The 13653-nt window shown below is 36.5% G+C and overlaps 1 protein-coding gene and 1 long non-coding RNA gene across 6 annotated transcripts in view; one reads left to right on the top strand and one right to left on the bottom strand.

The window, feature by feature from the left end:
* The window catches only part of LOC138696338 (CD2 antigen cytoplasmic tail-binding protein 2 homolog), a 155381-nt gene that overhangs the window by 38080 nt on the left and 103648 nt on the right, over positions 1-13653 (bottom strand). For 3 of the 5 annotated variants that reach the window (XM_069821146.1, XM_069821145.1, XM_069821144.1), the window contains 2 exons: positions 6015-6161; positions 512-685 (listed from right to left, as the gene is read on the bottom strand). The exons of 1 other annotated variant lie outside the window; for it this stretch is intronic. In XM_069821146.1, the coding sequence (XP_069677247.1) occupies positions 6103-6161 (59 nt within the window). In that variant the 3' untranslated portion in view covers positions 512-685; positions 6015-6102. The remainder of the gene's footprint in view (positions 1-511; positions 686-6014; positions 6162-13653) is intronic. One more of the 5 variants, XM_069821147.1, reaches the window with a different exon arrangement.
* Positions 1-13653, top strand: part of LOC138696339 (uncharacterized) — a 57119-nt gene that overhangs the window by 1826 nt on the left and 41640 nt on the right. The window lies entirely within an intron of this gene.

Below are 13653 nucleotides of genomic sequence, written 5' to 3' on the forward strand. Positions count from 1 at the left end.
TAGTAGTAGTAGTAGTAGTAGTAGTAGTAGTAGTAGATAAAATAATAATTATGCTGATTACTGTCTTGTTAATATAATTTACTATTAACTAGAGTAAATAACGCCAAGCACCGCTATTAAATATACTCAAGAGAAATGGCATGCAGAGCATGCCCCATTTGTATGATGTCACGATTCTGCTATCCAGTCCTGATAAAGAACTTATAGCGAAGGCCCCAGCAGACCCTATGAATGAATGAGTGTATGCCCTCTTGTTCTCCTTTGTATCCACTGTCCACGTAGAACTACGTCTTTCTCCTCAGGAGGTGCCTATGAGTGATAACTCTGGATTTTTTTTTTCTTGTTAGGAGGAAGGGAGGGAGGGAACATCCCACGCACTACGACCTGAGGTCTATTGTACACCCCCTATATGGGATGAGTTGCATGCCCACCGATCAATCCCCTACGCGCACTGACCTAACCACTTGACCCCCTTAACTATCGGTCACAACAGCCAACAAAGTCCATGTACCACTCCTGCTCCGGCAACCCCTCCAAGGCTCCCTTAACGGTCTGAGGCAGAAGTCCTCCACAGAGAAGGTTTGCCCCAGGTTCCGTTGCAGAAGCTATCCATCATCACTTGAATACAATCCACAGAGGCCGGTTGAGAGAGCCAGGAGCTTCGGAGGGCCGCCTGTAGAACGATCTGAAAACCAGAAGAAGCAACGGGATGATGAATGAAAGGATGATAGGGGAGGAAAGGAAGTGGCGAAGTTGAGTGGGGTTCCAGTCGCCTGATAAAGTTACCTGATATTCACCTATAGGAGTGAGGGAAAAACCCCGTAAAAACCTTACCCAGGCATCTCGTCCCGACCGGGAATCGAACCCGTGCGCGCTGAGTTCGGAGTTAGACTCGCTAACTCTTCAGCTACAACAGTGGACTAACTCTGGAATTAACTGTCACTGTCCTGGTGGAGTGGAAGAGAAGGCCTGATGGCCTTAGCTTTACCAGAATAAATAAATAAATTAGTATCAATAATAATAATAATTATTATTATTATTTTTATTATTATTATAAATAACCCACACTTGTTCTCCTTGTCTCCTCAGCAATTAGAATAATAGTTGGAGCAATGGCTAGAGAATTGTATAGACCATTTTTTTTTAAATGAGAGATTCTGACCTTAACAAATCAGTACATATACTCTTTAATAAATTTCCTCTTACGTAATAAAGAAAATTTTCTAACTAATTCAGCCATACATAGCACAAATACCTGCAGAAAGAATGATTTTCATACACCATCATCAAATTTATCATGCTATCAAAGGGGAGTGCGTTACATGACAATAAAAATTTTCAATGGTCTTCCTGAAGACATTAAGAATCATTACCAAATCACTGCGTTATTTAAGGTGAAACTAAAAAATTACTTAATATCTCACACATTTTATTCTGTAGATGAATTCTTGACATTTCACAGTACTGAGTAAATATTTTAGTACTATTAAATGGTAAACATATTGCATTGTATAATATATTATTGTTATTAAGGTACCGGTATTAATTCTGTATATATTTTATATTTGCATTTTTATATGTTAAACGTAAGAAATGGATATGTTAGTCTATATTCTATGCTATAAAGCAGCTGTAAGAATATTATGGAAAAAATTAATCTATCTGCCTGCCTGCCCATCCATCTGTCTTCACCTTGATCGTCTTGTATTTTCTTTGTTTATGTATTCCCTATTTTCTCCTTGTATTTTGAGGAAAAAAAGTTACATTTGTTCGTACCAAATTTTCTCTTTAAAGGACAAAACTAAAATTTTTTCAAACATCTATTATCATAATACACAGCTCTCTTAAACTGACTGAGCATATTGGGAATTCAATCAATAGCTTTCCCAAAATAGGCTATGAAAAGTTTCATATAAAACAATGGAAGATAAAATTAATGTGCATTAAATTGTGAATTATTTGAAAGAAACATCATATATTCTGTGTGACAATGTCATGAACTGTGAAGGAACGAAGGTACTTGCATATCATATGAAATATACACTGTCTACATATCGAAATAATGGTCTTTATACATTGGGAGGAAAAAACAAAACAAGAAAAATATATATTTTTGCTGCCAAACACTTCGCCATTCTATTTCATCACGTTCGTTTGTATCCTGGCAGTAATATTAATGCAATTTTTAGACACCAAAAAATGTTGTAAAGTGAGTTTTCAATATATATCATTACAGCTTTAAAGAAACTATTGAAGTAATGTCTATAAACTACAAACAAATATTATATGTAGGCTACAGATATACTAGGTTTGAAGATTATGGCTATAGAAACAATTGAGACAAGATACACACGTACGGAGTGTTGACAAATTTATACGGATGAATCTCTTATGTCATATTCAAGAGGTGCAGAAACTGGGATGAATATGTCCTGTCTTTTCATTTTACTATTATGTAGGAGAATATACAACAAATTTTTAAGTTACTGCTATTTACATAGGCCTATTACTTACAAATGGCTTTTAGAGAACCTGGAGGTTCATTGCCGCCCTCACATAAGCACGCCATCGATCTCTATCCTGAGCAAGATTAATCCAGTCTCTACCATCATATCCCACCTCCCTCAAATCCATTTTAATATTATTCCCCCATCTATGTCTAAGCCTCCTCAAAGGTCTTATTCCCTCTGGCCTACCAACTAACACTCTATAGTTTGACAACTTCAAGTGAAACCCCGTAAAATACGCCAACTTCTGGAATCTCTCTCTTTCTTTCTTCTCTCTCCCTCGCTCCTCGTCATTCAGTCACCAATCACCATGTAAATATCTGAGAGGGTGCGTGTGGGCATCGTGACCAATAGAAGAACCACTCTCCAGTATAACCACAATAACGGATTCTTCATTTTTGCCTCTTCTGTCGGCTAGGAAGGTTCCATTATGATAGCATTGCAGGCAACTAGTCAACCTTTTAAAGCTTTTGTTAGCAGGTTTGACAAACTGTGAGTGGACCTGCAAGTACACAGTGCATAGTGCTCTCTCCCTTCTCCCCGTGCTTTCTCACTTGCTCCTCCCCAAGACAGCCAGCACTCACGTAGTAACTCTGTCAGGGTTTGAGTTCGATTTGTCAATCTATATATGCATTTCTGGCTATTTACATATTACGTTTGCAAAATCTCTTATACAGATTAAATAAATTCTAATTATCAGATTGAAGGGCAGCCATACAGACTATAATCTTACAATAGACCACAAAAAAGGCTGAAATACAAGATTATAAAAAAAGATGCATTATCTAACTAAACTACAGAAAAAAAATAGTTGATTCCTTCCCATTGTTACATAAGGAAAATGAAACAGCAGACTTTTGGCTAAAAAGGGAACTGAAATTTTACAACAATCCAATAACAGACTTCCATTTTATTCTGTAAAACAACTAATCAGTTCGATCAGTTCTAATCAGTACTTCTAAGTAAATTCAGATCTGCCCAAAACAATAAAATTCGATTGGAGCAAATGATACAACCTGGAAATTTTGAATGGTTAACCCCGAGATAATCCCTCAAGGGCCTCATAAATCAGGTTGATAACAAGTCATGTCATGATTATTTGACAAGCCACCTGAACAGGATAGGAATTTCAACATACATCAGCCCATGTACGGTATTGTGTGATGCAAATGAAGAAATGAACATCGAACACATCAAGGGATGCAAAACATTGCTACAACAAGATAACATCGTACAAAAATATTGGGATACAAGACAGCGATTGACTTATTGTCAAGTGCTTAGGATCTGGACCAGCAACAATATATCACCTGTACAATCTAAGTACAACATTCGTATAAAAATATGTAACATTCAGGAAGGTAAACATTACACTGCAACCAGACTTGCAATCGAAGTTCATGTTGTAAACATGCCGCGTTCCTACAGTATGTGGGCTGTACTTTGTAACTTGGGTGCACAACCTGAGACTGTATCTTGAATAAAATCGATTAGGCACGTTACCAGGGGCGAATTTAGGCCTAGGCAGACTAGACAGCTGCCTAGGGCGACAGATTTGAGGGGCGGCTTTTAAGCTATTACTGTTAATTTTTTTTTTTTTTACATTTTTTTAAATTTGATTCATAACTCTTTAAAAGAGTACATGAACTTAAACGCACAATGAAAAAGATATCAATAACATTGGCAACAATCAGTTAAAATTTAATCAACAGTATGCCAAGGAAAAATGACAGTTTTTCAATATTAGTGTCACAATGCAATAATAGTACCTTTTTTAATGTTATGTCCTCTCATCGTGAGAGTCTCACGAAATAACATTAAAGAACTTACTGGTATTATATAATGATACGTTAGGAAGGCAAATCTCGTTGCTCGCAATCATAAGCTTTGTGATGAAATTATGAGAGAGACGCTGCTCTGTCATAAGAGTAGCCAGTATCAAATTCAAAGAAAATACCGCCAGTCATTGTATCAGCCGGACGCTTGGGAGTTCAGTTTAATTTGAAACGGTAAAGAGTGCAGTTGTTTTGTACCTAGGAGACATATTTTAATTTTCATTATAATAAGTGACAGTCGGAAAAATGTCAGTGGTTCTCAATACCGGAAACACATCTGATTGAGGTTATGGCTGATATGTAAATCTATTACCAGACAGTACATCTCATTTGACGATATGTATCAGAGGATGAACTGCATCTAAAATCTGATTAGTGTAATATGTAGCTAGTCAGCGATGTATGCAATGGAGGGGGAAAGGAACTGGTCACCCTACCCCATTATCTCCTGGCCTAGTTGCCTTATGAGTGATGCCTTGATGGTGTCACTTGTGGGGTCCATACCTGTCTTCAGACAGTTGACTAAATAACAATACCAGAAACTCGAGAAAGACAAGGCAATAAAAAGAGAGGAAATGGTGAGAAAAAGTGCAAAAATATGTGTTATTTAAAAAACAAACATAGCCAGCTTGGTCCAGTTCGAGTCCAGGTACATCAGAGTGTAATAATGTGGTGAACAGTAGTTTCTGAAAATAGTGCAGCATGTGGTTTATTTTAGTCAGGCGTTTCTGATATTAGAAACAGTAATAATGACGCAGAATCAATTATTTCATTTGATCCAAATGACGCATATAGGGCGAAATAAGGGGCAGAAATATTTTTCTCTGCCTAGAGGCGCCAAGTAGTTAGATTCGCCCCTGCACGTTAACACACCGAATGGTGCAAGAAACATGATGCATGGCACATGGAGTGTGACACATAACGCCATGTTATTTGATCTAACGAGCCATTCAGTGTGGAGTCATCAGATGGAGATCTTCTGCTATTGTCAATAATAAGAATGCGAAGATAAAGGCATAGGTTTCGGATTCATTGGTTCAAAACGTTGGAAATCATGGTGCTTGTAGTGTTTTTATTGGTAGAGTTAGCACAGGATCCAGAAAAATTCGCAGAATATTATAGAATGTCCAAAGAATCATTTGAAGATACGACAAACTGTAAATATTCCTAATAGATGGAAAACATGTATGAGTATTACACAAGCACATGGACTTTTCACTCTGATTTCTGTTGAAGACTTGGGTAGAAATAGTGTTGGTGCTAGGGTTGGCAACTATTTTTGAAGAAAATACGGGAGACTAAGTGGTCTACAATATTTGACATAAAAAATTGAAAAATTATTAAATTCAGTTAGCGGCACTAAAAACAATTTTATTCTACATTTTGGCAGTTAGGCTTAAATTAAAGTATTTTGAGATATTTTACCTAGCGTAATAGTTTCAAACAAATTGTAAAAATTACCTACATGAATAGTTGAAGTTGACTGTGATTTGCAGTTCTGATTTGATTAAAGTGTCGCTCTCCTTTTTCGAACATCTGAGGATTGCGAGACTTCATATGTGAGTATAGGTATATATCAATGTTAACAGTATTAAAGAAAGCTTGTTAAAATTGGCCATAAAGTCATTTAAATATGTGCTCCAGGAGCACTGCTCCTGCATATATGACTTACCGGTATATGTCTAAAATGCAGGTAGTAGGCCATTGATGATATAATGAGGAGAGTTCGGCTGGCACCATGGATCGTGTCCTGGCATAGCTCAGTTGGAAAGAGCACTCAGCACGCAGAGTTGAGAGGTCCTGGGTTCGATTCCCGGTGCTGGAACGAATTTTTCTCAAAATTAATAGGTATCTACTTGTTGACTACTAACAAAAAATAGTAGTCTCGATTATTGAATGAGGATGGCGAGACCTCATATATGAATGTATGTATGTATGTATGTATGTATGTATGTATATATATATATATATATATATATATATATATATATATATACGACACTTTTCATAAAAGAAACACTCTTTGTATTAGCTTAGCTGCACATTTCAGTGCATCTCTGGAACAACAGAATCCATCATATAAATCACCTTCAACCATATAAAAATTAAATGTTTCAAATAAATTTTTATATTATGCAAAAATAAGGGAGAAAAAGGATCGAAGAGAAGAAAAATGTGGAAGTTGGGAGACTGTTAAAAATTGGGGCTAAATACGGGAGAGTTGGCAACACTAGTTGGTGCTGTGCTGCCCATTACGCCGTATGATGACCGACCTACAGATGAAAATGTCTATACGAGGGATAGGTCAGTTTCTTATTTTTTTAAGTCTAGCGTAGCTCTTCCTTGGCAATTAATTCCCAGTGGCTTAATAAAACTTGTTATGAAGTGGGATATTTATATTTAAGTGAAGATTTATATTTTAAAACAAATAAATAAATGAATGAATACATATACGAGAACTAAATAGCTACTTTCCCGGACAATCCTATTTCAGTTTATGTTTTACTTCTGCAGCTATCTCCGCCCAAATTTTATCTCTGAGATTCTTCTTTGAATAATCTGCTCCTGTATAGTCGTAAATAACTGGATACCTCTTCATCACATTAAATTTCTGGTAGTTCATGATGATCGGAAAGTGTACACTGACAACTGAACTCTGGGCTGTAGTGGCCAGGTTGCATGAAGTACGACACAAAGAATCAGCATGTTTTATCTTGGTTATGATGCAAGGCACATGCATTATGTTGCTTGTGTGTTGCATTATCTGGCCTGACTAGTAGCACCTAAAGGCGTTCGTTTATTCTCCTTTGATGCATGCTTAATGTTCCATGCATACTGCTTCATGTAACTGTATCGACTGGTGTGTATCAGTGGCGGCTCCTGCGTATTTCTTAAGAGGAGGAAAGAAGGTAACAGGACGAAATGACACCTTCTTGAATGAAACATGCTGCAAATTAGCCAACATGCACACATGTAAGACCAGGTAGTGTTGGGGTTGGCCTTCCCTTCTGTATAGCAATAATCTGTTCTTGTAAACTGAGTTTCCTAAATTTTCCATAAAATATAATGTTTTCACTTCCATTCATTGTTGAATAATTGCACAAATTAACAATTACAAGGAAATTCACCTCGCAGCATTTTTCGAGCACACTACAGCATCACACGTGTTGGAAGAGACTATAGCTACTAACACGTAATCGGAACTGTGGAAATGGGAATGGGAAATAATTTGAGGAAAGCGAGAACACAGCACCCACCCAAGTGGTCTGTGTTGCCACATGTACATTTTACAAGTTCAGTATCACATGCTTTTGAAGAATATCAGTTCTTGTAAAGTCATACTACCATTATTGTTCAAAGTTGCCGGTGGCCAATTTTTTATGTTAAAATAATGTAGTTTGGAGTACCTACTTTCAATTTCAAATATATTTGTACAAAACTGACAACTTGGCTGTTGCTCTGTCTAGTAAACAATGAATAGAAGTGAATTTCAGGGGCCAAAAAGATCTGTGATACCAATGTAGAACTACTTCCTCTTTGTTTTATATAAACACGACTTTAACTTTCAAATATCCTTGAAAGTTTCAAACCATGAATAGTAGCCTATATAAAGTGCAATGAATAATATTTTTGGTTTATAATTTTAGAAAAAAATTTATACGGTGTCTTTCATAGCGTTGCGTTAAAACTGTTTTATTGTGCCTCCTCCTAGAATTGTTATAGTCTGGTTGAATGCAAGATCGTTAGATGGCAGCGGTAGCGAGCTTGCTGCACGACCAGTCGGTTTCTATTTCCCGCCCATGACTGATTCAGAGGAGGATCTCCTCCCTCTCCGTTCATTTACTCGCTTTAAAACTCTGCTTCTTTCTCTGGCCACTAGTGCGCTGTTGTCTATGTGTGCTAACTGCAGTAAAGGAGGAATGTCTTGGCTTTCCTCCGCACAAACAATTTCGCATCTTTCTTAGAGTTTTCTAGCAGCACATGAGCGCGCATCGTTTAAAACTCGATCAACCGAGGTTTTCTTATAGCTGTGAACTTAAAAATTATCGAATCTTCCTTGCATTTCAAGGTACATATTTTATTTGGTATTTACTTTCGAAAGAAGAAAAATGTGATGAGGACGTTCCTCCCTTCCCTCCCCCGAGGAACTGTCTCTGGTGTGTATCCTGTCTTACTTGAACTGCTGTGTTCCATAGCTTGTCGGTTTTTCGCTGTGACATCAAAAGGGGTTTAGCAAGCTCGAACTGCATTAAGTGTGATTGTGCAAATAACATTTATTTCAGTCTTCATCAACAGTGAACATAGAGTGCATTGAACAAAATACAACACACTTTACCGCTACAGAGTATATATGCAGAGTACTTTTTATCATTACTGTTACATCAGGTTAGTTTAACATTATGGGTGATATTCATAGACATTTCGCAGCATGCACTATGAGCGTACTAAGCTAGCCCCCTGCTATCCACTGGTTACTTGTACAGAATTCAAATCATATCAAATCGCTTTCACTGATTTATGAATACGAAAAACGCTGATCATCCACTGGAATACGGCCCTAAATGTTTAACACATCACTGCCACTTTCTAGCATGCCATATTGTATTTTTGGTCCAGGGAAAATACACTTCTTTTACAGTAATACTCGTAAAAAATAGGAACGTTTTTGTAAGAAAGTATTAATATTTTCTTTAGACTAGGGTAACCAGACGCCCCATTTTTAACGGGATTGTCCCTTTTTTCAGCTTCTTGTCCCCTGTCCCGAGAAAAGTATGCTCGGTGCGCCAAATGTCTCGTTTTTTTAAATGGCATCGCATTTCCCTAAATTATCATTAAGATATTTATTTTTCTTTTATTTTATTATGAAAGATAAATACATTAACTTAGTGTTACAAACATAATTCAGATTGTAAGTTTTGTGTTAGGAATACCTGGTACCAATGCATCATCAGAAAGAGTGTTTTCGTTGTTGAATTCAATTTGGTCTGACGAAAGGAATCAGTTTCCAGTTAAAACCATAATCACAAAATGTAATTTCAAAAATGTGTCTTGCATGGACTTTTATAGTTTCTTGAAGGAAAAGCCAACACTTCTACAGCAAATTCACTCATCAAAGAAATATGATGCAAATTGTACAGTTGATCTTCATGGAGAATGTTAAAATACTTATTATTTCTCAGTAATATTTGCAATTACCATGGACATATACCGTATATGTTTAACATAGGTACACATGAGTGAACTGGTGTTAAATTTCTTGAATATCACCACTGGTTAAAAGGTAATATGAGGCAAAAAATTTTGTCACGAAACAAGTTCAGAATACAGTGACATGAATATAATTGTAAGGTCCAATTAATCTGAAGTATTTTTAAACAGATAAGTTAACCTATTTAATTCAGACTAGCTGCCACATAAAAAATTGTCAACAGTGACTTAAGCCAAGTATCCATACTACTCTATTACATACTCTTCTCACTTTATAGATCTCTTGGGTATGGAACAACAAGTTTTGATGGAGAAATCACTGCAATAAGTGAAAGTCTCAGGAATCTTCTATGCCACATCAATAAATTTAAGAATGCAGTTATTTTGTCAAACTCCAAAACAGCTATTCTATCAATAGTCTCTAAACATACACCTTCATCTCAAACAGCAGAAATAACTAAAATGCTCTCTCAATTAATATCACTCAATAAAAGAATTGTATTCCAATGGATACCATCCCATTGTGGAATCCTGGGAAAAGAGATTGCGGATGCATTAGCAAAGAAGGGCAGCACTGCTACTTACAGACCTGTTACTAACTCTACGTATTACTCTGTGAAAAGATTTATTAAATCTACATACTTAGACTTCAACAAACAAAATTTGGTAAACAATCCCAAAGGAAAAAATGGAACTCTCTGCATCATAATCCACAGTTAATTCCCGATTTACCACGAAACTCGTCTGTGGCTGTATTTAGATTGGCAACAGGCCATGGTTGTTTGGCCAAACACCTGCATAGAATTGGAATATATCAGTCCCCTAACTGCCCATTATGCAACTCAAACCAAGAAATGGATTCGGAACACCTCAAAAACTGTGCTTCAGTGGCTGGCCATGATAATATCTTTGAAAAATATTGGAGTGCAAGAGGTCAAATGACTTTATTGTCAAACGCCTGGCATTAGAAAACAACAATTATTATAGCCTAGTTATTGTAAACAGTGTAGTATTTATTACTTTAATATAAATAAAACTGGACCTTATTGCTCACTGACATTATATAAACACAAGTAGGCTAATAATGAATGTTTAGATAAAATGTTGATTCATGTCAACTTTAATAAATGTCTCGTTTTTATATTTTGTAAATCTGGTCACCCTACTCTAGACCAAAAATACACCATGGCATTCATAAGAAGTGGCAGTGATGTATGAAACAACAATATTATAATAATAATACTTTACTGCTATGAGGGCTATTCATAAAGTAACTTCCGTTTTCATATAGCGTGCGTAACAACAGGGACAGTGGCGCCGCTCTTGCAGTGGAGTGTACCTTGAAGCAGTATGCATCAAGCAGCGGTAGAGTCAAGGTCGTGTCTTTGTTCCTGTCAAAATGTGTGCTGCAATTGCAAGTCCCGCCAGGTGTGAGATACTTTCTGTAATAAGATTTCTTGTGGCCAAAAACTGTAAAGCCAATGAAATTCATCTCCAATTTTGTGGAGATTATAGGCCAGACATAATGAGTGAAGGTGGTGTAAGACAATGGTGCCGTATGTTCAAAAATGGGCGAACCAATGTCCATGATGAAGAGAGAAGTGGTCGACCGAGTATCATGAATGCAGATCTGATTTGTTGACGAAAAGGTTAGAGCAAACCGCAGGTTTACCATGTCAGAGCTTAGTGAGGATTTTCCACAGATTAGTCGTACTCTTCTGTACAAGGTGATTACCGAAGAGTTGGGCTACGACACTTTCTGCCAGATGGATGCCTAAACTCCTGAGGAGCAAAAGGCTCAGCAGATGAGGGCAGCAGATGAGACTTGGGTGCTTTATGTGAATGCAGAAACAAAACTTGAATCAATGCAGTGGGGCCATACTCACTCCCCGATAAAATCCACAAAGTGTCGTCAAACACTTTCCACGAGGGAACTTATGACAACTGTCTTCTGGGACAGAAAAGGAAATTTGCTAGTGGAGTTCTTGGAGAGGAATGCCACTTTTAACGCTGAGCGTTACTGTAACACACTAACAAACTTGAAAAGGGCCATTTAAAACAAACATCGTGGCATGTTGAGCTCTGGGGTGATTTTCCTGCATGACAACGCCTGGCCGCATAGAGCGTGTCGTACTGCGACCAAACTGCAAGAGTTGACTGGGAAGTATTGGATCACCCTCCCTATAGCCCAGATTTGGTGCCTAGCGATTACCATCTCTTCATGCACATGAAAACGTGGCTTGGCTCGAAGCGCTTTGACAATGACGAAGAGTTGAAAACCAGCATTGTAGGTTGGCCGAATTCTACAATTGCGGAATTTCAAAGCTCGTCAAACGCTATGACAAGTGTCTCAATGTGACTGGAAACTGTGTGGAAAAATAAATTAGGGTGTATAATTTCAAACGTATTGTAACCCAATTCTGTAATGTTATTCACAGGTTTGTAAAAAATAAACTGAAGTTACTTTACGAATAGCCCTCGTAGAACAAAGATACATATTGCTTTTTTTTATATAAAAACATTCTAACATCCCCAGAAAGAGTAAGTTCCATACTCGTGCTCAGAGGGCATTCCACATAAGATATTTTATTAAATAACAGAGTAAAAAGTAAAAAAAGAAAAAGAAAAAAGAAGAAGAAAAAAGATATCACAATAAATGAATCTTAAATTTTCTCTCTAAACAGCAATTTTTAATTGATTTTTTGAAATAAGGAGTATTAGTAAATTGTATATTTGAGAATTTAGCTATTAAGCTATCATGTTATAAAGCCTTGGACTGAAGTTGCTACTGTGATGCTACAGCTATGATACATTTAGGTTCTGTTAAGCGTAATATGTGTTTTCTGATCTTTTGGTTTTATATTTATGTGAATATAAATTAAATATATTTCGGTTTTTTATGTACGAAATTCAATAATACATCTTGTTATAAATATGATGGAAGTCAAATACTTTAAATCCTGAATACAACAGTTCTGAAGGATAATCAAGAGTTTATTAAGGCATAATTTTATTATTCTTTTCTGTAGCAGAGTTATTGGCATGAGGGAGGTACTATTAGCACTATATTAACTTTCTTAAACATCAACCATAGTACACCAACTATTTACTTTTCTTACACATAATGCTACCACCACCACTAAAAAATTTTGATCAACACTTCAACCATTAATGCTTCATTATACTAGGGTAGACGTAGCATTTGTGGCCAGTGCACCATTAGTGGCCATTTTCGAATTTAAAATGTTATATTAAGTGCCTAATTTAGTTCTGGCAATGGTAATCATGCTAACATGTTCCAGTGTGTTGCTGTGCAACCATGATTCTGATTGGTTGCCATTCAGCTCCAATCTTTTGTTGTACAAAATGGTTAATTCATAAATGTATTGAAGTTGTGCTTCTTGCTTACGTATTTTCTTTAGAGTTGCAGGTAAGAATTACAATATAAAACCTGTACTAGTTTCTATAAAGTTACATGATATTGTTGTTGTGATCCATCTCAAAGCATAAAGGTATCTACTGATATTCAGTATTTTATGAAAACATAATCACAATCCTTGATACCAGGGATGGCCACAAATGGAACATGAATGTAGTATCAAGCACCATTTGTGATCACAATAATGACCACAAATAGGGGTTACTTAAGCACCATTTCTGACCACTTTTGAAATGTATTATTCCAGTTAGGAAATTCTAATATTTTGTTTTTTCTTTATTTTATTTTTTTACAGCACTTTTACTTAACATGAGTTCTAAGAAAAATCGTGAATACAAAAGAAAATTATTTCAATATTCGCCATCAAAAGTATCACGTGCTCTGCGTGCAGTGAGAGATGGAATGAAAGTTGCAACAGCTGCCACAACCTTTAATGTTCCCAGATCTACGTTAAGGAATAAACTATCAGGACGTGCACCTGAATCATCTGGAAAAGTTGGACAGTGTGCGGTTCTCGGAGATGTTGCTGGCAAAATGGTTGAAAAGTTGTGCGAGGTCTGGATTTCCAATAAATAAAGAAAGCTTGCTGGATTATGTTGAAAAAATTGTACGAAACTGTAAACTAAACACACCATTCATCAATTGCAGACCTGGACATAAGTGG

Source organism: Periplaneta americana, chromosome 3, assembly GCF_040183065.1.
Source record: "Periplaneta americana isolate PAMFEO1 chromosome 3, P.americana_PAMFEO1_priV1, whole genome shotgun sequence".
In the NCBI taxonomy this organism is placed as follows: domain Eukaryota; kingdom Metazoa; phylum Arthropoda; class Insecta; order Blattodea; family Blattidae; genus Periplaneta; species Periplaneta americana.